General features: G+C 43.3%; 2 protein-coding genes across 3 annotated transcripts in view; both read left to right on the forward strand.

Annotated features, from left to right (window-relative positions):
- LOC309534712 (solute carrier family 2, facilitated glucose transporter member 5-like) overlaps positions 1-11,615 on the forward strand; it is a gene marked incomplete at its 3' end in the record, with an annotated part of 18,693 nt that extends 7,078 nt beyond the window's left edge. The window contains exons 7-13 of the mRNA XM_082227019.1: positions 1,272-1,397; positions 3,467-3,654; positions 4,882-4,992; positions 5,750-5,851; positions 7,756-7,831; positions 9,623-9,750; positions 11,610-11,615. Coding sequence (XP_082083145.1) covers positions 1,272-1,397; positions 3,467-3,654; positions 4,882-4,992; positions 5,750-5,851; positions 7,756-7,831; positions 9,623-9,750; positions 11,610-11,615 — 737 coding nt within the window. The remainder of the gene's footprint in view (positions 1-1,271; positions 1,398-3,466; positions 3,655-4,881; positions 4,993-5,749; positions 5,852-7,755; positions 7,832-9,622; positions 9,751-11,609) is intronic.
- A 380-nt stretch (positions 11,616-11,995) lies between these two features.
- The window catches only part of TPR (translocated promoter region, nuclear basket protein), a 66,893-nt gene continuing 51,542 nt past the window's right edge, over positions 11,996-27,346 (forward strand). For both annotated transcript variants that reach the window (XM_082225400.1, XM_082225401.1), the window contains exons 1-12: positions 11,996-12,174; positions 14,562-14,666; positions 15,719-15,792; positions 16,059-16,155; positions 16,529-16,632; positions 17,223-17,480; positions 17,968-18,048; positions 19,868-19,955; positions 21,006-21,146; positions 21,539-21,630; positions 23,307-23,504; positions 27,179-27,286. In XM_082225400.1, coding sequence (XP_082081526.1) covers positions 12,024-12,174; positions 14,562-14,666; positions 15,719-15,792; positions 16,059-16,155; positions 16,529-16,632; positions 17,223-17,480; positions 17,968-18,048; positions 19,868-19,955; positions 21,006-21,146; positions 21,539-21,630; positions 23,307-23,504; positions 27,179-27,286 — 1,497 coding nt within the window. In that variant the 5' untranslated portion in view covers positions 11,996-12,023. The remainder of the gene's footprint in view (positions 12,175-14,561; positions 14,667-15,718; positions 15,793-16,058; positions 16,156-16,528; positions 16,633-17,222; positions 17,481-17,967; positions 18,049-19,867; positions 19,956-21,005; positions 21,147-21,538; positions 21,631-23,306; positions 23,505-27,178; positions 27,287-27,346) is intronic.

A 27,346-nucleotide genomic window follows, 5' to 3' on the forward strand; every position in this document is an offset into this window, starting at 1 on the left:
TCCAACATGCTGCAATGCTGGAAAAAGTCCCCAACAGATGAGTCAACTCCCAATGAAGGAGAGCTCGCCACCTTCTGAGGGAGACAGTTCCACGACCCCTCCAGTTCCATGTGGTGCTCACAAGCACCAGTGAACCCCCACCAGTACCACCTATGGTGCCCACAAAAAGTCTTACATGTGCCCACTTGGATCCCAGGATCGGACAGCCAGTGACCCATCACTTCTGAACAGAGGAGAAGTACAGTGGTAGCTTGGTTCTCAAACTTAATCTATTCCGGAAGTGCGTTCCAAAACCAAAGCGTTCCAAAACCAAGGCGTGTTTTCCCATAGAAAGTAATGCAAAACGAATTGATCCATTCTAGACTTTTAAAAACAACCCCTAAAACAGCAATTTAACATGAATTTTACTATCTAACGAGACCACTGATCCATAAAATGAAAGCAATAAACAATGTACTGCAGGCACACAATCAATCAGTAGCAGAACTGGGTTCCACACAGTCACAAAAACAAAAAAGAGCCACAAAAACAAAAACGCAAAATAAATAGCAAAAACAAACAGACCTCAGAGTACCACTCAAAACGGAAGTATGGCACTCAAACCAGTGTAACACTTAAAACAGAGGACATTCGGCTTCCGAAAAAAGTTCACAAACTGGAACACTTACTTCCGGGTTTGCAGTGTTTGGGTTCTAAGTTGTTTTGAGTACCAAGGCGTTTGAGAACCAAGGCGCCACTGTACAGAGACCTTCTTTCTGTGAGCAAGCATAGCGATGGCTGATATAGGTGCCTCCCCCTGCCTGTTGATGTGGGGCACACCCATGGTTATGTCTCTTTTCTTTGCTTTTCCCCCCTTTTAAACGTGGCCACCATAACGCCATTTCCCCACATCCCCACGGCAGCCATTTTGTGTCATGCCACACTTTCCCTCATGGCAGCCAATGGCTAGCACTGACGGCACTTCCCCAAAGGTGCCCCCTGACCCAGGGAGGCCATTGATTCCCTCCCTGAGCGTTGGGCAATTCTGTTGATACTTTTCAAGAGCCAGGGTGGCATGGTAGTTCGAGTGCCGGGCTAGGACCTGGGAGGCCAGGGTTCAAATCCTGGCTCAGACATTGGGCCATTCCCAGTCTCTCAGCCTAACCCCCCTCCCAGGGCTGTGGTGAGGATAAGATGGGGAGGAAGAGAACCACGTACGCCACCTTGAACTCCTTCGAGGAAAGGTGGGGTGTAAATGTAATAAATGAAATTAATTGCTCCTTCTTGCGCAGATTGGCCAATACTGACGAGTGTCCCTGGAATACCTGCATTATTTCAGACCATTGTCGTCCCTTCCTTCCCCGAAAGCCCCAGGTATCTACTGATTCAGAAAAATGATGAAGAAAAGGCCCTGCTAGGTAACCACATACATGAACCACTTACATCTTGGAGGGTGAGGGAGAATAACATTCAAAGTCTTATTAGTGTTTACCTGAGGAGACAATCTGAGAATACAACTGATAGCGCCTAGTGTTTTTTCTGGATGAAACATGGTGTTCTATGTTTGGTGGGGTGAGTCTGGATGGCCTCTTAGGCAACACCCCAAATCTGTCGTTCTTGGTTCTCAGAGAGAGAACAGCTGAAATCATTCTACTGAATCACACCATTGGTCCATCTAGCTCCGTATTGCTTACACGGACTGGCAGCAGCTCTCTGGGGTTTCAGGCAGGGATCTCACCTAACCCTTCCCGGCGAGCCTTTTCAGTGGTGGCTCCCCTCTTGTGGAGGGCTCCAGTTTCTTCTTTCGAGACGACCTCAGTTGTGTTTGTGGGATGTCATCCATTGGTGCCGTCAAATGCAACATTCCTTGTTTCCCTAGAGTGGGCACAGGCAGGGGACATCCAGGGTAACTTCCTGTTCCACTGGTCTGGAGCATCCTCCCCCTGCAGGTGACCTGGGAGATGGGCATGGCTCTGGCTGACTCCATCAAAGAGCCGAGTCATGCAGCTATTTTCTCAGTCTTCATTACTTGCTTCACTTGCTCTCTTGCTTGCTGCTCTCCTGCAGCCATTTTGTTCTCTTATTAATGTACCGTATTTTTCCGTCTATAAGACGCCCCCATGTATAAGACGCCCCCTATTTTGGGGGACTCTGATTTAAGAAAATGGGAAAGATCTATCCGTGTATAAGACGCCCCCAAATTTTGGACATTATTTTTTAGGGAAGAAACCAAGTCTTATACACGGGAAAATACGGTGATTTTTGCTGTCTGCTGTCACTCAGCCAGCTCTGAACAACAACAAGCAACATGTTGGCTAATAATATACTGACAATATTTTTTATAACACTATAAACAGAAGACCTATAATATGTGCATGGAGTCACAAACTAATAAGAATCGGATCAATGTTGCATAACCAGGAATGGTAGGATTGGTAAGTCACTGTCAAGGATCACTGAAATAGAGGCAGAATGCCTTTCCCCAGTCAATATCCTATCCAAAATATAGTTGGAAGTGAGTTGGAGCATGGTGGTGCTACGGGCACAACACTACAAACGTGAGGTGATGGGTGCAGCAGACAGAACAATAGGGTGCAGCAGACAGAACAGTTCTTTCAGGATAATGAACTGTTTCAATGATGGATCTTCACCAGCAAATTAATAATCCCCAAAGGTACATCAAATGGCCATGGATCAGCTATCACTCAAAAGTAAGCTCTCAGCCAGCAGCACATGAGTTCAGTCTTCATATGAGATGAACTCACAGTTTGTTGTGTAACCGCCTTTCTGGGATCAAATTGTGAACTGAAATGTGAGTAAACTTTTTGTTACTTTACTCAGAAAGACTCTTGTGTCTTTATTCTTTTAAGCGGGAATAAACTTAACTAAGAGATTCCAAAGAATCTGCAAACTAACTTACGGCTATATTGAGGGGAATTTGCTCTGCTACACCACTTCACTAGCCTGAGTGAAGGAAGGATAATACTTATTCAATATATCCTTTCCTACTATCTTTAACATTCCCACAGTGTTTTCTGTGAAGCTCCATTGAATGTAGCAGAACACCCATCCATTGATTGATTGATTGACTGACAGGTGATAGAACTAGAACACCATTCTCTTGAAACGGAGGCAGCTTATGTTTGCAGTGCTCCCAAACGCTTAGCTTTGGCGCATGCAGAACAGCTCCTCCTTGGTGTCTTTCTCCAGAGTGACCCTAGGAGCCAGTCCTCAGTGGCCGACTCACCTGTCTTCACATAGATTGGCTCCAAGCATCACAAGGGGTGAGGCGGAACATCTTCTCAGTGGCCAGAAAGCTGGCTGGGTGTCTCTGGGATGCTGGAGACCGGGAACCCACTGCAGAATTTGTAACTGGTCTTTGCCCCCCCCTCCACTACACCTCTTGTGTTTGGTACTGCAAGAAACTCTCCCCACCAGCCTCCGTCCCCTGCTATTCAAAGGCTTTTCCATTGCTGCTTCTTTCCAGCCTTGCAGAAGCTGAGGCACAATGAGGACGTGCAGGAGGAGATAGAAGAGCTGCAGCAGGAGAAGATGGCTGAGAAGACGGAGAAGAGCATGAACTCATTTAAGCTGCTGTGCTTCCCAAGCCTGCGGTGGCAAGTCATCTCCGTCATTATCTTGATGTGTGGCCAACAGCTCTCTGGAGTCAACGCAGTAAGGAAGGCAATATCCACAAGCGGTTAGAACAAGGGAGGGGAAGTGGGACCTTGGGTCATCCAGGTGTGGCTGGACTACAGCTCCCATCAACCCCAGCAAGGACGGCCAATGGCTGCGGGTGTTGAGAGTTGGCGTTCCAGGGCACTTCCAATGAAGCTGAGCGTTGGAAGATTCAGGACGGAGGAAAGGAAGGACTTCTTCATAGTTAAACTATGGAACTATGGCCCCACACAGGAGGCCGCGATGGCCACCAGCTCGGGCGGCTTTAAAGGAGGATTGGGCAAATTCGTGGCACAGGCAGCACCGCATTTAGGGTCACAAGCAGTATGGGCGGAGCTTGTTTTGCATCCAAGCTCCGTCAGCCTTTTGGGGGCCCAGCAGTGGCGTAGCGTGGGTTGTCAGCACCCGGGGCAAGGCAAGTAATTTGCGCCCCCTAACCCGTGGATTTGCGCACCCTAACCCTAACCCTCAGATGTTGCGCCCGGTGCGGCCGCCCCCCCCCCCGCACGCTACACCACTGGGGCCCAGTGGCCATGTTTGGAATGTTGAGGGGAGTGCCGTGGGCACCAGTCACAAAATGGCGGCTGGGCGGGGAGGAGACATGAAACAAAATGGCTGCCACATCCAAAAGAGCAGAAAAGGGGGCATCACCCCCAGATGGTGTGCGGATGCTGTTACAACAGCTGCCCCACCAACGGAGGCGGGGAGGAAGGCACCTACATCAGCAACTCTCTCCGAGACAGAAGCTCTTTGAGGCTTGTGCTTGGCTTGAGGGTTTCCTGTAGGTATCTGGGTGGCCACTGTGGGAACAGGGGTGTTTTTATGAGCACAAAGAGCAAACAATCTCAAGCAGATTGTAGATTTCTGAGAAGATATTTACCAAGAGCGTTCACAGGCACCACAAGGGGTACTGGTAGGTACACCCACCCCTTGTGGGCACGACTGCAGTGACCTTGGATTCCCATATAGCCAGAGATTCAGAGGATTGCCTGCCTATGTTTGTTGGCAACTGCAAACAGTTCTTGTCTGTGCAGAAGAAATGTGAAGAGCTGGATTTAAGGCTGGAAAAGAAACAAAAACGGACCAATTTTCCCATCCCTACTTTGGAGTTGGAGAGAAAGGATCTTAGGCTTCATTTTGTAGACAGTGCCTCCAAACCCGGAGTCAGCCACAGGACCATCGCCCAGTAAGCTAAAAGTCTCAGTTGTTTTGGTCTCATTTCAGGTATACTTTTATACAGAGAGAATCTACCTGGCTACAGGAATTGACCTAAATAATATCCCATACATCCGTTTAGCATCAAGCGTTGCCATCATCATTTCAGTCTTTGTCGGGGTAAGGCTGCCTCCCTTTCGCCTTTTTTTCTGCCCCTTAAAGTCTCAAAGCTCAGTCTGCTCCAAAGGATGTTCCTGCGCTGCAAGGAGTTTTGTGCCAGCACTTAGGAATACAGTGTACATACGCTTCAGGTTACAGACTCCACTAACCCAGAAATAGTGCTTCAGGTTAAGAACTTTGCTTCAGGATGAGAACAGAAATTGTGCTCCGGTGGCACAGCAGCAGCAGGAGGCCCCATTAGCTAAAGTGGTGCTTCAGGAACGAATTAAGTACTTAACCCGAGGTACCACTGTACAGGAAGGCACCTTATACCAAGTCAGATACTTTGTGCGTCTAACTCTGTATTGTCCACACTGACTGGCAGCAGCTCTCCAGGCTTTCAGCCTTTCCTGGCCGACCTGGCCTGAGCATTGGAGGGAGGGGCTCACAGCATTGACACTCCAACAGATCTTGCCTCCTCGTGAGGTTCCCGGGGAGATCACCAAGGCTAGTATAGAGCAGTATGTTCTTCTGTATGTCCAGCTTCCAGCACCAGCCAAAGTTCATACATACTCTCACTACACACAGCCCCACTTGGCTCCCTGTTCTCTATCAAGGTGAGGTGGTAAAAGACCCCCCCCCCCGTTTGTTTCTGAGCCCTCTCTCTCACCCCCATTTTAAACTTACTAAGAACCCTGCAAGTTTGGTTAAGCTGAGACTGAGTGCTGCGTCCTTCCTTTTTCACATGCTTTCTTTCCCTTGCTGTTACATTCTCTAGATATTTTACATTGACTCAATGGGGCGAAAGTTCCTGCTGCTCCTTGGTTTTGGCATGTGCACCATTCTCTGCATCGTATTAACCATGAACCTTGAACTTCAGGTTGGTTGGTTTTTTCCGAACTCTTCAAGCACCGTTGTCCTCGAAAGCCAAGCGTTACTCCGTCGATTGCTCCTTGGCTATGTTCACGCTAGCAACTGAAAGAGCATCACTCCTTTTGATGGCTCTTTCGCTGTGCACACATTAATACTTTGAAATGCAGCAACGTCGCTTCTCTTCTGCTGCGTTTCAAGTTGTGTTTTCACATTGCTGTGCACACCAGAGAGGAGGCACCTGGTGCATATTGCATGTTGGGTTTCCCCACCTCTGCAATCCACCTGCCCCCAGACAGATGAAGCTGTCAACTGCATATTTCTTTCACAAAATTTATATACCACTTGTTCATCAAATTAAAAAAGCCCTCAGAGTTTCACAATAGGAATAAAACAATGAAATTATTTCAACAGTTTATAACCGCTACAGTCGTACCTTGAATCCCGGACACCCTGGAACTTGAACGTTTTGGCTCCTGAATGCCACAAACCTGGAAGTGAGTGTTCCGGTTTGCGAACATTCTTTTGGAACCTGAACGTCTGATGGGGCTTCCACGGCTTCTGATTGACTGCAGGAGATTCCTGCAGCAAATCAGAAGCTGCAATTTGGTTTTCGACTTCCAAGGTACAACTGTATCTTGAAACCTTTTTTAAAAAATTAAAACATGTGCTGGCATTCTACATGTCACCTAAACTGTTGAGCTAAGTCTGGAACCTTTTGCAGACCAAAAACTGCATGCCAGTGGTGGGTGGGGCTAGAAGCAAAAGTAGGCTGAGCAATGAACTCACATCATTTGCCTTTGCAGAATAGGCTGGTTTCTGCACACACCTTCCCAAACTCCTCTCTCGCCTCCGTCCAGGTATGCAAGAGGCATGATCAGAGTTCAAAGAGCACATTTCCAGCTGGGCAAAAACACACTGAAGGAGGGTGTGTGGAGCAAGGCTGATATGGCCTTGGAATAGGTGGCAGCTCTCTATAAATGAGTGTGAGTGATTGAGGCCTCGCATTAACATTGCTCCTATTTACACAGTTGATACGTGGGGACCATACCCTATCAAAATGTCATATTTGGTTTGGATAATAATAATTTATTATTTATACCCCACCCATCTGGCTGAGTTTCCCCAGCCACTCTGGGCGGCTTCCAATCAAGTGTTAAAAACAGTACAGCATTAAATATTAAAAACTTCCCTGAACAGGGCTGCCTTCAGATGTCTTTTAAAGATAGGATAGCTGCTTATTTCCTTCACCTCTGAAGGGAGGGTGTTCCACAGGGTGGGTGCCACTACCAAGAAGGCCCTCTGTCTGGTTCCCTGTAACCTCACTTTTCGCAATGAGGGAACCGCCAGAAGGCCCTCAGCGCTGGATCTCAGTGTCCGGGCTGAACGATGGGGGTGGAGACGCTCCTTCAGGTATACAGGACCATCAGGTATACAGGACCGAAGATTCAAACAACCCTTCTGTGCAGCACAAGGTGCTTAAAAAAGGACCAGATCTTTCCCTTGTTATCCCCTCAGAGATGCTCCTCTGGCACTGGCACATTTTCAAGAAGGGGGCCAGGCCTCCCCCAAACCCTGCGCCAATCCTCAAGAGGACGCACCAGGACGAAGATGCTTGGCTGTACCGCGTCCTTTTGAGAATCGCCAGGGATGTGGCAGGGTGAAGCATGTTCGCAGGCCAAGTCAGCCTGGCCAGGTTCGGAGGGGTGTCGTGCGTGTGACATCATGCACATGTGGTGGGCGCAACTCATTTTGGGCACAACTCAGTGCCGCTGTCCTCTGGATTCTTCCCAATGGGAAGCGATCTCTCATGAGTAAACAGCGTCTGATTGACCAATAACATCAGCGATTACATCAAAAGCGCTTTGCCCAAACCTAGCAAGCTTGACACGCTCTCACAACTCTCTCCAACAGGGAGATGCCTTGTGGATGTCTTACGTCAATGCGCTCCTCATCAATATTTTCCTCATGGGACATGCCGTCGGACCTAGTAAGTGCTCAGGTGATACGCAGAGTTCCTTGGAGGAGGCGCAGGATGTGAAGAGCAAAAGGTTTCCAAGGATCGAGGGTGGTCAGGCCTTTATTTATCCTCAGCCCCTTCCACTACAGGGTGTCAGGAGCCAGAGTCAGGTGTAGATCAGCAATATAAAAAACACAGTGCCAGCAAAAACTCTTACAAAACAGCGCAGCCCTAATGATCCCAGCAACTTTTCCCTTTCCAGTGAGGTTAGGCCGACTCTTTCCTTGTCCTTCCACTGGCAGGTGAAGACTGTTTTATTCTGGCAGGCCTTTGGGAACTGACTGTTTTGTTGTTTTTAAGGAAAGTGTTGTAGTGTTTTTAGTGTTTTTATTATCTGCATTTTAACAGATTTTGGGCTTGTTTGTTTTTTCATTGTTTTAATCCCGTTACAGTTTAATGCAGAAGTCAGCAAACTTTTTCAGCAGGGGGCCGATCCACTGTCCCTCAGACCTAGTGGGGAGCCGGACTATATTTTGAAAAATATGTATGCACTAATTCCTATGCCCCACAAATAACCCAGAGATGCATTTTAAATAAAAGCACACATTCTACTCATGTAAAATCACGCTGATTCCCGGACCGTCCGTGGGCCAGATTTAGAAGGCGATTGGGCCGGATCCAGCCCCCGAGCCTTAGTTTGTCTACCCATGGTTTAACGTAATGGGATTAAATATGAGATTACAGTTTTGTAAGATCCCTTGAGTCCCAGGTTCTGTGGAAAGAGCAGGGTACAAAAGAATAATGAAAATAATAGTAGATGGGTTTCTAAGACTGAAGAACACTGATCTACTGGGCTTCGTAGTGAACCGCAGAAGTCCCACGATCCTGTTTTCTGTTGATGTTTGTTAATGGTATGTTCAGAAAATCTCCGAATAAAAGTAGTTTGTAGCACTTTACATGAAAAAACCATTTAAAAAATGGAATGCCATTTTGAGGCCAATGGTTTTATAGTATTAAAGACTGTTTGAAAGGTTTCTAATCTGCTTTTCAAGGGGGGAGACTTCACAAAGTGGTGTAGAAAATAAGCATCAAAGTATGGCCCAACTTTACAAGGGTGGCGCTGTGCCTTAAACTACAGAGCCTAGGACTTGCCAATCAGAAGGTTGGCGGTTCAAATCCCCGCAACGGGGTGAGCTCCCGTTGCTCAGTCCCTGCTCCTGCCAATCTAGCAGTTCGAAAGCATCTCAAAGTGCAAGTAGATAAATAGATGGGAAGGTAAATGGTGTTTCCGTGCGCTGCTCTGGTTCGCCAGAAGCGGCTTAGTCATGTTGGCCACATGACCCGGAAAAACTGTCTGTGGATAAACATTGGCTCCCTCGGCCAATAAAGCGAGATGAGCGCTGCAACCCCAGAGTCGGTCAAGACTGGACCTAATGGTCAGGGGTCCCTTTACCTTTATGGCCCAACTTTAAAACTTTTTAAAAATCTTCTTTGTGGTTAAAAATAGATATAACAACAAATGGCCCCAACAAAATACCTCAATGCATGAGATGTGTGTGTATGTTATTTTGTTGTTTTTGTTTTAACTATTTACTTGCGTTTTTACCTTGTATTTTATCCTGTGAACCGCCCAGAGATCTTGTCATGAAGGGCAGTATATAAAGCCAATAAATAACAACAACGAGAAAATAAAATATATAAACAGTTAAGCAGTTACTAAACAGAGGCAAGATTAAACCACTTTAAGAATAGTTCCCTCTTTTAAAAATAAAAATAAAAACATCTCCTCCCAACGAGCAGTGAACTCTTTTCTCTACACAGGTGCTCTTCCCAACCTGATAATAGCAGAGATTTTCCTTCAGTCCTCGCGGTCCTCAGCCTATGTGGTCGGGGGTTTTGTGCATCGGTTACTAAACTTCTTCAGCATTGTGACCTTCCTCAATATCGAGGTGAGTGATTCTGGTGGTCCGTGGGTGTTCTGAACCTTCTACAGCGAAGGGCTGTAGCTCAGCAGTAGAGCATGCAGAAGGATGTTGAGGACCTAGGAAGCTGCCTTGTCCCTCACTAGTCCATCTAGCTAAGCACTGTCTACACTGACTACCAGAGGCTCTCTAGGGTTTCAGACAGGGAGTCTTTCTCAGTCCTACCTGGAGTCGTCGGGGGTTGAACTGAGCACCTTCTACATGCTCTGACACTGAGCTATGGTATTTCCTGTAAAAAAACAAAACAAAACGTAAGATTCTAGTCCTCCGAATTCTAGGTAAAGGGTTGAATACAAACATAAGAAGCTGCCTTATATCAAGCCAGTAGTGTCTACACGGACTGGCAGTGGCTCTCCAAGGTTTCAGAGAAGGGGCCGCTCCCAGTTTCCCCTGGACTTGCCAGGGATTGAATTTGCCCCAGCCATGGGCATAGCCGGGGGGGGGGGAGCTCTCCTCCCCTCCCCCCAAAATCAAGTAATTAAATAAAAATACTTAAGTAAAAGTATAAATTGTAGAAAGATATTGGCAGATTTTCCCCCCGAGCACTTGGGGACAAAAGAAAGGAATTTAAAACAACAGCTGCTGAGACATTTCATTCTGAATCTGCTAGACAGAGCCAGACAGAGGATGATGACAGGTAGGTGTTCTCCCTGCCCCCTAAATCCTGGCTACGCCTATGGCCATACACCTTTCCCACCTTAGGTAGGATGGAGAAAGCACATTCCACGCCTACCCTCACCTGGTCCCAAAACTTCCCTTCTGGGGTGTTACTAGAGAGAGAGATGGAAACCAAGCCTTATGAGGAACAGTTGAAGGAGTTGGGTATGTTTAGCCTGGATAAGAGAAGACAGAGCACTGATAGAGAATTGTAGAGTTGGACTCAAGTGTCATCTGGTAGCTATCTTCAAATATCTGAAGGGCTGCCACATAGAATACAGAGCAAGCTCTCCCCCCCCCATTGCTCCAGAGGGCAGGGCCCAAACTAATGTATTCAAATGGCAAGAAAGAATATCCCAGGTAAACATCAGGCAGAACCAGGGGCGCCGACTTATAAAAAATATTGGGGGGGCCCATACCGGGGTCCTGCCGCTGGTTCGCTCGGGTAGCCGGGAGAACGCAGTTCGAGGTGGCGGTGTTGGGGAGAGACCCTCGCTCAGGGCGCCACCGAGACTTGGCGGCCGGCGGCCTATCTGGGGGGTTTTGGAGCGTATTTCGGCGGAGCGATTGGGGAGGAGGGGGCTTGTTGCCGGATTCTTCAGCTGGGCCGGAGATCTGCTGCAGGGGGGTCCCTGGGCCGAGTTGTGAGCACGGCCTGCTGAAGGGAGATCCAGCCGATTGCGCGACGGGGACGGCCGGGGCTCTCCGGCTAGGGCGCGCGGCTGGCTGGCTGGCTGGCGAGGGAGCAGGTGGGGAGGAGGCGGGGGTCCTGATACAGTCGGGGCGGAGGCAGACGGGGCTGAGGGGCGAAGAGGGCAGGCGGGGCACGGGGTGCTTGCTCAGGAGCTCAGCTAACCTGTCCCAAGAGACATAGCCTAAGTACTCCTTCCTTCCTGTTTTTTTTCTCCCTCTTTCCACTGCTCCCCTCTTTCTTTCTTTCTTTCTTTCTTTCTTTCTTTCTTTCTTTCCTTCCTTCCTTCCTTCCTTCCTTCCTTCCTTCCTTCCTTCCTTCCTTCCTTCCTTCCTTCGTCTCATTCCTTCTTATTTCATTCATTTTCTTCCTTTCCTCCAACCCTTCGATGCTCCTTCCTTCCTCCCTTCCTATTTCATTCCTTTCTTTCCTTTCCTGCAACCCTTCCCTGCTTTTTCTTTCCTTCCTTCCTTCCTAGGAATAGCTAGGAATATTATGGGAGTTGTAATCCTATAAAACAACTGGATACCCAAATTGGAGAAACACAGCGGGACGTTCCCACGCTTTTCATTCATTCATTTATTTACTTACATACTTATTTATTTACCCGGAAGCAATGGTGACGAAGGCATGTCTACATTTCTATCTCTGCGTTCTCCAGCTGCTGCGGAAGCCTGCGCCTTCCTTTGCGCGTGCGTAGAAGCCGACCTTCCTCCCTCTCCCTCCCACTCCTCGCGTCTTGCGCCCGCCCTCCCCGACCCGCCACTCAACCCTTTTCCCAGCCCCTCACGGGCCGGAAGTAAAGGCGCGCGCGGGGGGTTGTGGGTCGGAGGGTGTCGTCGTTTCCGTTGTCGCTGCCGCCGAGCTCCTTCCCTCAGGTATCCCGCCCAAGATGGCGGCGGTGCTGCAGCAGGTCCTGGAGCGGGCCGAGGTGGCCAAGCTGCCCAAGTCGGCGCAGGGGAAGCTCGAGCGGTTCCTGGCCGACCAGCAGAGCGAGATCGATGCGCTCCGCACCCGGCACGAGCGCTACAAGGTGGACAGCGGTGAGTGGAAGCCGAGGAGGGCAGGGCGGGAAGCGGCCCCAGGGACCCGGACTGGTTCATGCGAGGGAGGCGGGTTCTTGTTTATGCTTTTAAGGTTAAAGGAGGTGGGATTCAGACGGGGCAGATTATGCAATCCTTTTCTGCCACAATAGTAATAATAATGGCAGAAAAGGACTACAATAAAATAATGTGAGTCTGTTGTTGTTATTATTCCAGTCACAGATAGGTAGCCGTGTTGGTCTGCCATAGTCAAAATAAAAAAATTCCTTCCAGTAGCACCTTAAAGACCAACTAAGTTAGTTCTTGGTATGAGCTTTCGTGTGCATGTGTATCTGAAGAAGTGTGCATGCACACGAAAGCTCATACCAAGAACTAACTTAGTTGGTCTTTAAGGTGCTACTGGTTATTATTATTATTAATTAAACTCATAATAATTATTTATTGTTTACGTGGCACCACTCTCCGGGCTGCTTCCAACAAACTGGATCTACGATTCTGTGAATTGGAACTCTGTGTGTGTGTGTGAGAGAGAGAGAGAGAGAGAGAGGGAGAGAGATAAATCTATGAAAACCATACAAATGCAAATACAACAATACAAACAGGATGCCATAATAATAATAATAATGCTTTTAAGGTTAAAGTAGGTGGGGTAAAAGCAGAAGCGAGAGTGGATTCAGACGCGGCAGGTTATGTAATTCTTTTCTGCCACTATAATAATAATAATGGCAGAAATGGACTGCAATAAATAATATAATGCGAGTTCAAATTATTATTGTTAATTAAACTTATAATAATTATTTATTGTTTACACGCCACCACTCTCCGAGCTTCTTCCAACAAACTGGATCTACGATTCTGTGAATTAGAACTCTGTGTGTGTGTGTGTGTGAGAGAGAGAGAGAGAGAGAAATCTGTGAAAACCATACAAATGCAAATACAACAATACAAACAGCATGCCATAATAATAATAGCGGCAGAAAAGGACTGCATATGAACAATAAATAATTATTACAATGCATGTTTAATGTTATTATTGTTAAACTCATAATAATTACTTATTTACATGTCACCACTCTCTGGGCTGCTTCCAACAAACTAAAGCACAGTAAGACATCTGACATGAAACAGAGAAAAATCACAGCCAATAAAACATGGGGAATCATCTATTTAAAACACACACACACACGTACTCCTAAGTGGTGCATCAATAATACTGCTAGCACATTTGCAAAGCTAAGCAGGGACAGGTATGGTTTCAAATTGGATGAGGGATCACGTGTTGAGATTTTCGCACTGCATGGCGTCAGACTAGATGGCCCTTGGGGTTCCTTCCAACTAGATCTACTTTTCTGTGAATTAGAACTGTGTGTGTGTGTGTGAGAGAGAGAGAGAGAGAAATCTATGAAAACCATACAAATGCAAACACAACAATAAAAACAGCATGCCACACTCCCCCAAAAGCATAGGTGTTCCAGGCATTTGTCTATGCCAGTATGGGTTAAGAGAGCAGAGCATCAAGGTGTTAGAGGCTGCAGTTAGCGCCCAAGATGCTTGGGGTTTTATTTTTCTTTCTAAATTGTTCCTGTTGAGTATCTGTTCACATTTAGGAAACAAGTCGTGGAGGGTGCAATTATGACTCTTGCTCACCCGGAAGTAAGCCCCATTGACTTACCACTGAGCAAATGTGGTTAATGTTCAGGGCCTTAATTTTCTGAAAATGGGCAATAGAAAAATTCAGAGGTACTTGTGAACCAGATCAGTATAAAAGTAAAGCTGCTATTTACTTTAAGTGTTGGAATTTTGGGTACTTGTGCTTAGGGCAGCATGTTGTGTATAACAGAAATGTCTAGGGTGGTATGAGATTTTAATTCCTGGGTGCATTTTATGACATGTAGACTAGTCTACAGCCCTAGGAAAACAGGTAATATTCTTTTCTATTAATTTTATGTACCACCCTTCATCTAAAGATTGCAGAGTGGTTTACAACATAACACAAAATACCTAACATGATAACAGTAACAAAGTCCCACACACATAAATTCATGTTTAAAAGGACATGGATTGGACTGTGAGGAAGATAGGCAATAGGTGACCTAGTATCACTTTAGAACAGCCGTCCCCAGCTTGCTGCTTTCCAGATGTTTTGGATACAATTCCCATCTTCCCTGATAATTGTCCATTCTTATTGGGGCTGATGAGAGTTGTGGTCCAAAAAAATCTGAGACTGATAAATTTTGGATTAAAGTATTTTGGAGTATTTTGGATTAAAGATTGTGTGCTTTTCACGAGGATTCCTGCAATTTTACATAACTGTGAATGGCACACTTTGACTTGAACAGCTCTGAGAAAGGGCAAAATTTGAACCTGTGCTAATGCATGTTTTGCAGAGCAACAATATTTTGAAGTAGAGAAACGACTTGCTCAGAGTCAGGAAAGACTCGTAAATGAGACACAGGAATGTCAGACTCTCCGACAGGAGGTCAGCAAACTCAGTAAGTATTACCATGTATTAAGGTGATCAGTAAATACTATTAGTTGTATTCATTTTGTGATTTTTCCAAAATATATAAACAACTAAAGGTTATTCAGTTTTTCTTTCTTTTTAAAAATAACTTTTTATTCAAAATTAAAACAAAACATATTATCCAGAAATATATCATCCTTATTTTCCCCCATTTTTCCTCCCTTCCCCCACAGAACCCACCCACCCCCACCCTCCGACTTCCCTCAGTCCCAGTCTTCAGTTTCAATAAAAATGCTGTTTTCTGCATGTTACACAGTTGTATAGAACCTCAAACTATTTAACTGATTATTATCAATAAAAAGTTTGTGAATGTTTATTCAAAACCAGCCAAGGAGTCCAGTTCGCTTTGTTGTGTCTTCAAATACTTTGTAAAGGGTTCCCATTCATCTTTAAAGTCACAGTTATCCTTGTCCCGTAGTTTGTATGTCAGTTTTGCCAGTTCTGCATAGGTTATTCAGTTTTTCAGTGAAAAATTGATTTGTTTGATGACAGAAGAATTACATTCTGTGATAAAGGTAAACATTATTATGTTACCTACCTGGGAAAGTAAACGGTGTTTCTGTGCACTGCTCTGATTCGCCAGAAGCGGCTTAGTCATGCTGGCCACATAACCCGGAAGCTGTACGCTGGCTCCCTCGACCAATAAAGTGAGATAAGCGCCGCAACCCCAGAGTCGTTCACGACTGGACCTAACGGTCAGGGGTCCCTTTACCTTTACCTTAAGGCTTGCAGTTAAGCAAGTCAAGCGGTGTTCTATAGGGATAATCACAGTGGAGAAGAATCTCATAACAGAGGTGGACATGCTGAGAATTCTACATTCTTTCTTGTCTACTAGACACACATTTGGGGTAGTCAGTTGGCTGATCTCAGTCAGTTTAAATCCTGACATCACTCGGGTCAGCTCCTCAGGCCCAAACCCTTTACTCTTTTATTGGAGAAAGAAGATACTTAGCCAATTCTGACAGATAAATTCATGTAAATATAAAATTGAAAATGTCCTTCATTTTGTCTCCCATACAGATGAGCAGTTGAAATTGTTAAATGAGAGAAACAAAGAACTGGAAGCTGCTCAGGATCGCAATGCAGCCATACAGGTACAGAAACTGTTAATAATGCCAGTGAATGGAAGCTTTCATAATTCATTGTCAATGTTACATTGAAAGAAGTAGACTCTCGTTGTGAAAGTAGCATTTTTGGTGAAAGTAGGGTTTTCTTATTAGCCTCAGTTGCCAAGACTCGATGTGAATCTTGAGAGTGTGATAATAATCTTGCGCTAGTTAATGTTTCTTAACACCGCTTTTAACAGCAGATTTTTATTGTGCTATAGTCACTTTTAAAGTCACTTTTCCTTTGTTTTAAGAATCAGCTCACTAGAGCAAAAGAAGAGTTGGAAGCAGAGAAGAGAGACTTGGTTCGAACAAGTGACAGAAGAGCTCAAGAGCAGGAACACCTAAATGGTAAGCATCAAGTGATAGGGTCAAAAAGGCTTTGGTGATAGGTTGTCTCAATCCTTCAGTTAAGAGTATCATTGCACCGAGGTGAAACTACCAGTGGAAATCGTTAATGAAACTAAGCAACAGTGAACAGTTTGTAATTTTGTTCTCGTACTGTGTGAGGGTCATATTGTGTAAAGATTAGAATTTCTACTTTTAAGTAGTGGTTTTAGGGGAGTTTCCTGCAATGGTTTTCAATAGCCTTCTAAGCATTGCCATGAAAGAAGTCAAGGGTAGCCCATACACCATGGGCACTTCTACATGAGCTTGACAGTACAGGAGGGTCATCTACAGATGTTCTTTATAATATCTCTTCATTTTGTATGTCCTTTCCTAGAGGATGTTAAACGACTGAATGAGAAACTTGCAGCAGCGAATACTGCAAAAATAGAGCTACAATTGCAGCTGGATGAGCTTCAGACATCAGCCTTTTCTGTAAAGGTGAGTACTGGAATACTTGTTCATGCCCATATCTTTTGTACAATTGTAGAAATAAGATAATGACACACTTCCTATGTCACTAATTCTAACAAACAATTTTTCAGTGGCCATTTTTTATCGGTCTCAATAAAATTCTACCAGCCATCTATTGGAATAGTTACTCCGCTATTCTTTTATAGAGGATGTGGTCATATTTATAAGGTTTCAAGCAATATGGGACATTTCACAACATACATGTAGCTAGCTGACAGATAATTAACAAGTTCGGGATTAGTAATGAAATTGTGGTGCACCATGACTAGATTTGGTTGTGGGGTTTATTTGATTTAAGGCTGCAAACCTATAAACACTTCGCTGAATTCAGGGAGTCTTACTTTTGAGTAAGTATGTATAAGAGCGCAGCTGGTCGTGAGCCTCAATCCCCTTGCTAATAATTTGACAGGAATTCCTGCACTTGCATGATTGGTATGAATTGCCCAAGAACTTGTCTTAACAGAATTTGTTTCAAAATGTAGTATGTGCCCCACGGCACTTTTCCTCTAACTGCTGCCTGAATGGAATGCTGTATCATACATAACTTTATTTCATAGCATCGTGAGCAAAGGTGGGAGCAGGAAAAGGAACTGCTACAGAATCAGAACACTTGGCTGAATACAGAACTGAAGGCGAAAACAGATGAACTGCTGCTAATCACTCGGGAAAGGGGAAGTGAAATCTTAGAGCTGAAGTGTAACTTGGAGAACAAGAAAGAGGAGGTTTCCAGACTGGAAGAGCAAGTCAGTGGACTAAAACAATCTAACGGAAATCTGCAGAAACATGTGGAAGATCTTCTGCTGAAACTGAAGGAGGTAAACATAAATTCCTTTGTTTTAGCTTCCGTTGTGGGCAACAGTGATGCCGGTATTTGAGGTAGCTTCTCTCTTCTTGCTTGCATTGGGTAAAAATGAAGTAATTCTCATAGGGCTGCAAACTTCAGTCGGACTAGGTCTGGGAAAGCATATATGCTCATTCAGGTGGGAATTCCTTATAATAACTGACTGTGATATATGGAACTACTTTAGAGAAATGGAGTGAATCTGGCAAAAATACGAATTGCAGCATTTCTGTCCAAATACATTTGAGAAACACACAGTAGCCTAATGATTGTATTCTTATACAAATTCAGTTTTGGAAAAAAAACTAAAAAAGTGAGGATTTGCCCCTTAAATACGTTTTAAATGTACTTATTTTTTCATGATAATTTTTCAGTACCAAACTGCTGTTGATTGTGAAGAGCCTTTGGGTTCTCAAAACTTCTCATTGTGTGTTAACTGCACAAATGTCTTTATTTACCAGGCAAAAGAACAGCAAGCTAGCATGGAAGAAAGATTCCACAATGAACTAAATGCCCATATCAAGTTATCTAATTTATACAAGGTAGGAATTTTAATAATGGTTTTGAAATTTTAGTTTTAGGGCTTATTATAAACATACACTGACAAACGTTGATGCTCATCATACTTACCGTGAAATGCTAACTAGGACATGCGAAGGTTGAAGTCACAAATGTGCTACTGAATATGAATTTCTAGAAAGTAACCTTTTGGTTAGTGATTGCTTATGAAAACATGAACATGGATAGTTGTGCTCCAGTATGTTAACAGAATTATTTGGAGATGGATAATTGATACATTTTGGAGCTCTTTCAGAGTTTTGATGCTGACATCTGAGTGTAACATGATCTCCCTTCTCTCTCCTAAGTGAATTCATGCCCCACCCCACATTCCCTTTGCCACATTAGTTCCCCATGGTTAGTTTCAACTGCTTGATGCTGCAAGCAGAATTTGTTCTTTTGGGTACTATCATTGCATCGTTTTATAGTTGTCACAGTGCATTATTAAACATGTTGGTGCTAATGCAACGTTCAGAACTGTAAGCCAGCATCTATTTTAAGATTCTGGTGTAAAACTGTACATCGCTTTTAGCTTGGTACAGATGTAGTGGTAATGTGGATAATGCTGAAAAGGAGGGGGCGTTAGTAGGGTGGATTTGATTTAAATTGATTTAAATCACTGGTCAGTAAGACTTGATTTAAATCATTTTTTTACAGAAAGACTCATTCTTGCTGGTATAATCTTAATATTTACAACCAGATATAGGTTTCATTATTGAAATAATAATTTTTCAGAGCAGTTTTTACAGTTATATCAAAAATTACTGATTTGGTTATACTATTAGAAATACATAGATAATTATGAAATTATTGTGAGGTTTAATAAGGTAACTTTATATTTGGACAACTTTTCTGCTGTACTTTATTTGAAGGAGAAAAATAATAATTTCCTTAGTAACAATTTAAACAATTTATTTAACTAAAACAATAACATTATAGCATGTGTATCCATGTTTGTTAACTGATGTGGTTAAACAATTTTTTTTAAAAAAAAACTTAGACTGAGTTTTAGCACACATGAAAAACTTAAAACAAATCCTAATTTCCTGATGAATAGCCATTGGACTATAATGTAACTTAAATATAAAACTATCATTGATTTTATCTACCCTGGAGGGAGTGCATGAGCCTAACTAAGATCAAAAGATTGGAAAGTGTTGGCATAGCCACTAGTCTGATCTCATTTTGTTGTTGAATTTGTTGCGATAGCCCAGCTACCTGCAGGTATGGCTATATAGACTTAATCATATCTTCCAACCTTTTAGAACGTGTTCTTATATGAAATGCAACGCAGAGCACAGAATGAAAAGTAATGGGAAGTTTGAGGGAAAGAGTTTTCCCAGTTTAGGTGACTTTTTATTAATTGATGTTTTGATTTTCCTGAAACAGTCCAATCTTTTTCTTTTTTTAAAGACAATTCTTGGTCTCAGACGTTGCATGAACAATCATTGAAGTCCACCCATCTTTTATGGCTCAGCTACCAGTGTCTAGCTTGTGATAAATCTGTTTGGCCATATGCCAGGCCACATAGTCTGGTTTCAAGCACAGAGTCTAAGCAATTCCAAACAATCTATTCTTTTAGGAATATAATAGTCTGTTCTTTATCAGTGTATTCAGTAAATGAGTCTAGGTTAGGCTTCAGCTAGCTAGAAGTATGATTTTGCACTCTGTAACATCTCCTTCCCAATTCCTTGCAATAGTCTATATGACACCCAGCCCACCCTCTCTCCACTTTCCGAGGCTTTAAATTTTTTTGCTGCTATATTGAATTGCTGTGCTTTAATTAAAATATGTTGCATTTAGAGTGCTGCTGACGACTTGGAAGCAAAAAGCAATGAGTTGACCCAAGCTGTAGAGGAGCTGCACAAACTTCTGAAGGAGGCAGGTGAAGGTAAGGAACAAATGATCTTGAAGCTTGTGTTGTTTTTTTGCATCTTATTTGTACCCCTCATCGTCTATAATTACAGCAATTAGCATCTGAGAAAAATGAAGAAAGGGGGGGAAGGAAGTCAAGTGTTGAAATGTTAAAATGACTAAAATTAGTGAAATGTATGTATATTGTATGTATAAATGTATGTATAGAGGGATGCGGGTGACGCTGTGGTCTAAACCACAGAGCCTAGGACTTGCCCATCAGAAGGTCGGCGGTTCGAATCCCCACGACGGGGTGAGCTCCCATTACTCGGTCCCTGCTCCTGCCAACATAGCAGTTCGAAAGCACGTCAAAGTGGCAAGTAGATAAATAGGTACTGCTCCAGCGGGAATGTAAACAGCGTTTCCGTGCGCTGCTGTGGTTCGCCAGAAGCGGCTTAGTCATGCTGGCCACATGACCCGGAAGCTGTACGCCGGCTCCCTCGGCCAATAAAGCAAGATGAGCACCGCGACTGGACCTAGCGGTCAGGGATACCTTTACCTTTTTATGTATATTTTGCTCTGTTGGATGTCCACAAGTTCTAGGGCTGTGAGAGAGGGAAAACCTCTCTGTGTCCACTTCTTCCATGCCACACACAGTTTTATGCACTTACTTGTCATATCTCTAAACAAAAACAAAAAAGCCCAGATGCTTCAGCATTTTCTCATAGGGGACTGTTTCCACCCCCTTGATCATTTTTGGTTGCCCTTGTCTAAACTGTTTCCAATGCTATACTGTCCTTTTTGAGGTGAGGCTTCAGAAGAGATTTGTTGTGTGGCATAGTGTGGTGCACTGGGGTAGTGGTGAAAGCTGCAATTTGAGAAATGCCAAGTCCATGTAGTTATTTGGATCCAGGCTTAGATCTTCTAAGTCTTTCCTAGCTCACTGATGCTGCAAACCATGTTGCCAAAGAGGGCACTTAAACAATTCTCGAAATATTTGCATATCACCCTGCCATACAGTTTGTTTAGTAATCTTTGGAAGTTTAAAAAGTTGTGAGTGGTCATCTCTTTCTTCTGCTATTCTCAGCTAACAAAGAAACACGGGATCGTTTGGCTGAAATGGAACAATCAAAGGCCGCAGTGGAAAAAGAACTGAAGGAAAAGATTGCCAAGCTGGAGAAAGAGTTGGACAATGCAAACGATTTGGTTTCAGCCACCAAGCGCAAAGGTCTGGTAACACCTAGGGAATAGACCTTGTAAAATGGGGGCATTTAGCAATACCTTACTCTGCAGCTGTTTGTACTGTTCTAGTACTTGAAAAGCCACATGCAAACTGTTTTAAAAACGGTTATCTGGGGATTCTCTTGAGTATATGAAACATACAGAATAGTAAAAACATTTCCTCAAGTATCATTTGCAGGATATTTCTATGGTTTTCCTAAACCAATCTGTTTGATTCGTTATTTTTATTTGCAGTTTCCCTGAAGGCTTAGAACCAGGCTAGTCAAAACTCTAGGGCCATCAGAAATCTGAAGTATTTGAATATGCATGTAGTTGGAAGCCTTTAGATTTGATTTGTACATTGAAAAACCTACGCCCTTTGCCATTTCTCTCTTCTAGGAGCCATTCTTTCAGAGGAGGAGCTGGCAGCTATGTCTCCTACAGCTGCTGCAGTAGCAAAGGTGGTGAAGCCTGGCATGAAATTAACCGAGGTAGGAAGTAATGTAGATGATACTGTACTGCTTGCAGATTCCTGCATATTTGTGTTTTTGTATCCAGCCTCATTCACTGGGACAATTTTTTTAAACTGAATGACTAATGTGCTGCTCATAGTTCACCCATTTGGGTTTTTAACTAAACTTAACATTTGATTTCAGTAGCATTTACTCATGTATTCTATCTGGCTAGTGTTCCACTTGTGAAGGTTGATGTTTTATGTCATTGTAAGTTAATGGCATGGACCCCTCATGAAAATTTCCCTTTTGTCACAGAGGTACATTTTAGGAGTGTGCACTGACAGTTTGGACCATGATTTGGCTCCTGGTCTCAAGTGCTTTTGGAGGCTTCCTTTATCGGATCCGGGTCAAAGTCAGATTTCTCCTTGGAGAACACAAAGCTTTGTTCTCGTTCTCTCTCTCTCTCTCTCTCTCTCTCTCACACACACACACACACACACACACACACACACACACAACCCCCTTGTCAGTTTGCATTTCTTAATACAGAAAGCATTGATCTGATATGTAGAGATCTTTCCTATTCTAATTCCAAAGGGTTATGGACGCTTATCTGTGTGAAAGAAACCAGCAGAAAGTTCATGATGTTTGGGTTATTCCTTCAGAGAAGCTGAGTAAACTGGTTCTGTTATCTCTTTTTGTCAAGGTTATGCTGACTAAAAGTAAAGCCAGAAGGAGCCTGGCTTTCACTTTCTCTATCTCTTTTCCTTCTGATGTGGTGTTTTGTACATAGTACGCTTAGTATTAAGGTTTAGACATATTATAAGTTATTGTAAGTTTAAGTTAAATCGGCTGCAACTGGATTTCTTATGGACAGTCCCAATTCTGAATGTATTGGATTTGTGACCATGATGCTCATTTGCCTTCAGTAGCAGTAAAGCTCTGCTGGATATGGAATATAATTGCCTTTGGTCTATATTTTGGGAATCCTGCAACCTGTTTAAGTTGTTACTCTGCTAACTATACATTGGAATGTACTCTGGATCAATATTGAGTAGAATTCCATGACACCCCTTGTATTCATTATTGAGAATTCTGGTATCAATTACAATGTTTCATCCAGCACTGTCAAAGGGACCCCTGACCATTAGGTCCAGTCGCGACCAACTCTGGGGTTGCGCGCTCATCTCGCTTTACTGGCTGAGGGAGCCGGTGTACAGTTTCCGGGTCATGTGGCCAGCATGACTAAGCCGCTTCTGGCGAACCAGAGCAGCGCTCGGAAACTCTGTTTACCTTCCTGCCGGAGCGGTACCTATTTATCTACTTGCACTTTGACGTGCTTTCGAACTGCTAGGTGGGCAGGAGCTGGGACCAAGCAATGGGAGCTCACCCCATTGCGGAGATTTGAACCGCCGACCTTCTGATCGACAAGTCCTAGGCTCTGTGGTTTAACCCACAGCACCACCTGTGTCCCCACTCCTGGGCAACAGTGGGGGGCTATATGTAAAATACATAAACACATTGTCAGGGTTGATCCCATAGATCTTTTCCAACCCCTCAGATGTCAAGGTGAGGAGGAAATTACATGTATCCTGGGAACAGAATATGTGTAATGGTTACAAGTCTAGAAAATGTCTGCTGGTTGATAAATGGCTGCCTGTCTTCTTTAGGTAAGACATTCAATAGTTGTGTGTTTTTATCTTTCAACACAGCTTTACAATGCATATGTAGAAGCACAGGATCAGCTGCTGCTAGAAAAAATGGAGAATAAGAGGATTAATAAGTACTTGGATGAAATAGTGCAGGAAGTCGAAGCCAAAGCACCTATTTTGAAGCGGCAACGTGAAGAATATGAACGCTCTCAGAAAGCTGTAGCAAGTCTGTCTGCTAAACTTGAGCAAGCAATGAAGGTTGGTACAAAACGGAACTGAGATTCAGAGTCAAAATGTACTCGCCTTTATCAGCACATACAACCACATTACCTTGTGTTTTTTAACCAAAGTGATAGGAGTGAAAATGTACTTGCCTTTATCAGCACACACAGCCACATTACCTTGTTTTTTAACCAAAGTGATTTCTTTCACACCCAGCTGCCCTCTGGGAAAAGGGGATAGAATTTCCTGTTCGCTTCTGATTTAAGACCTAAATTTAGTGTGCAGTTTACAGCCACCTAGTTAAACTGCCGTTTATCGCCATCCCCACAACACATAGTCAAACTGTAGCTGTGAACAACAGTTATGTGTGCTAGAGTTGAGCTTCAAGATCAACATTTTGTGGTTCACATTTTTACTCCCCACCCCCGATAGTGTATATTTCTAAATTTCACACATGGTAGGATTCTACCTCCCATTCTCCTTGATGCTGAGCTGTATCCAGTGCTGCAGCCCACAAGGGACCTCCATGCCTATAATACAATTTACTCTTCCTCCTCTCTGGACTCTCTAAAGCAGATTTTTTTAGTGGACAGGAGGAGAGGGAACAGGAGTAGTGAGGTGAGGTGAGAATATTCTCCGGAGAATATTCTCCAGAATGAGAATATTCTCTTATAGAAAATCCTCTGGAGAATATTCTCCCCAAACTGTAAAGAACCAGTAAGAACCAATTTTACAACCCACATTTTAAAAATCTGGTAAATAATAAGTCAGGCTGTGATATTGCCAGTGTAAGTAATGAATAATGATTTTTTTTTTTTTATCCAGTTACATTACTGGGCATTGTGTCATTCACCATTGGCAGTTCTGAAATGTGAGCTACAGAAAACATTGTTTTTTAGTTTTAAACATGCTAATCATTTAATTTGATGAACATTTGAATTCATATGTATTCCAACTATATGTAATAGCCCTTTTTTCTATTTTGGTGTGACCTTATTCTTAGAGATTCTTTCCCCTTGGCCATACAGTGTGATTTTTTTTTTTACAGAAAGTAGCTTTAATGCTTTATACACTTTTAAGTACCTAGGCCTATACAATTACGTGTAACAGCATGTGAGGTGGCCTTGATTTAAACAGTTGACGTTTCTATATTTTTAATTAGTGCCAGTAACTGGTTTTTTGCAGTGCCATTCAATGGTACAAAGTGCCACTTACCAGAGATTGACATACTGAAATATATTATATAATGATAATATATTTAATGTTAATGACTTTTTTATATGTATGCATATAGTTTTGTTTATCAAGCTATGTTTTAGTCACAAAACATTAAGTGTTAGAGCTATTAGAAGCACAAGATAGCCTATTACTGAATTTACTTGCCTTAAACCGTAACATGCCTCATTGAATAAAAGTATCTGTACAAAAACTTGTACAGTTTTTGGTTGCCATCTGAACAAGTTAAAAATGCTGGAGAAGAGGAGGTTAAGGGGTGATATGATAGCCATGTTCAAATATATAAAAGGATGTCACATAGAGGAGGGAGAAAGGTTGTTTTCTGCTGCTCCAGAGAAGTGGACACGGAGCAATGGATTCAAACTATAAGAAAGAAGATTCCACCTAAACAGTAAGAGCTGTTTGACAGTGGAATTTGCTGCCAAGGAGTGTGGTGGAGTCTCCTACTTTGGAGGTCTTTAAGCAGAGGCTTGACAACCATATGTCAGGAGTGCTCTGATGGTGTTTCCTGCTTGGCAGGGGGTTGGACTCGATGGCCCTTGTGGTCTCTTCCAACTCTATGATTCTATGATTCTAAGTTTACCCATGAATAAACATGTATATTAGCTAATTATATCATTTTCAATGCATTAAAATGAATATTCTCCTATTTTAAATGAAAATTCTCTAATATTCTCATGAATCGAGAATATTTTCAAAATTTTTCTCCAAAAGATTATTCTCAAGAATTTAACATCACTAAACAAGAGTCCCATTGCATCAGTGGAATCCCTCTGGACCAGCATTAGAGTTTTATATGTTGGAGGGTCTTTTCCCCCACAGCCAGTGAGTTTTATATGAAGGAGCAGTCAAACAGGTAACCTGCAGTCTTATCAAGAGCTTCACTGCATGATTTAGTTGACGGTGTGGGTCAAGCTCCTAGGCCATGGGTCTGCAACCTTTAAGACAAAAAGAGCCACTTGGACCAGTTTCCGAAGGAAAAAAAACCTGGGAGCCGCAAAACTCGTCATTATAAACATAACTTTTTTGTCACTTTTTTATTATTTCTTTGTTTGACCCCTCAGAATTACTCCTCCTCATAGAAATGAACGTTAAATTAACAAGTTGCCTTTTTTTGTGTGTGTGTTCTTCACTCCCCTTCAAAACAGTGACCAGCGTACATGCCCCCTTTCAATGCAGTGACCAGCGTACATGCCCCTTACAATGTAGCGGGCGGGCGCACCGCCCCCATGCGATGTCACAGCCAGTACAGCACCCGCCACAGTGGGGAATGTCGGGGCGCACAATGCTCCCCTCGCTAGTATCCGCCCCGGAGCCGCAGCAAGGGTGTAAAAGAGCCACATGCGGCTCCGGAGCCGCGGGTTGCAGACCCCTGTCCTAGGCTATATAGACCCCTCACCATTTTTCATTGATATGTCTCAATTGATGGTATCAGCACTGGCTTTCTTGGATTGAAGAAAAATGTGATGCACCTTGGATTGAGAAGTAATGTTTCTATTCCCATTTGGGCCTTCTCCAAATCCAAGTCAGCTGAGGAGGTTCTTCATGTTCCCACTTACTTGTAAGTGAGATAGTCCTCCGCAGCATGCTGACTGTTGCCCAGGAAATACAGAATCCCCTCTTTCCATGGGCTGCATCAGGTTTCTTTCCTAATGGCATTCCCCAGTGAGGCTGGCGTGCTTCTTTTCAACATGCTTTTGGTGGCTTCTCCTTTTGTAGAGTCAGCTGCTTTGTTGATGCTTACATCATGAATTGAATTTTTATTATTTCGTTCACAGACCAGTTCTAGCCCACACAATATCAAGGAAGTCATAAAACACAATAGGGATACATTTGAATTTGCAATTAGGTATAACAGGGACACTACAGATATAGCAACAGTTAAAAAATATATAAATTAAAACTTAGTCACTAACATATAACCTAAAATTATCATTTAAGGCCTTAATCATTATGATAGCACAGCTTGTTCCCTAAATTTTATGGCAATCACACAGAATTTGGTTTTGATCCGATTTTGTTTTGTGTGACCATTTTGAAGCTGCTTTGTGAAAAGCGGTTTACAAATGGTAAATAAAAACAATCACCGACTTCTCTGAGTCATATAATGGAGAAGGCATATCTTGTTCTCTTGTTGCAACTATATTTGGCACATTGGTTGAATGTGTTTATCAATTAGATATGTAGGAGGTCTTCTTTATGCAGCCAGTCTTAAAAATTCTTTTGGCCTGCGTGTCCCACAGTTGAAATTCTATAGGCCCTTTTGGGCCTCAACTACGTGAAATACTTTTCTTAAGTCAGCACTAATCCACCTACTGGGAAACAATAAGACTATTGTGTTACAGTAGTTCTAGTGTAAATTTTGGGAGAAGTTAGCTGTTTAATATGCTTGCAGTTCTGTTCTTATTTTGACCTTTTATTATTCCTGCAAAATAAATACATTTCTTTTTTAAGTGTGTGGATTTGGTTTACAGGAAATTCAACGTTTGCAAGATGATGCTGATAAAGCAAACAAGCAAGCTTCTTTGCTTGAAAGAGAGAACCAGAGGCTTGAAATCCAAGTCAAAGATCTTTCACAGCAGGTTAGTTTGGTTTCTTTAAGTGGTTCACTCTTGTAAGCCTATATACCTTGATGAACTATT

Source organism: Podarcis vaucheri (genome assembly GCF_965113315.1).
Source record: "Podarcis vaucheri genome assembly, chromosome: 6".
Taxonomy (NCBI): domain Eukaryota; kingdom Metazoa; phylum Chordata; class Lepidosauria; order Squamata; family Lacertidae; genus Podarcis; species Podarcis vaucheri.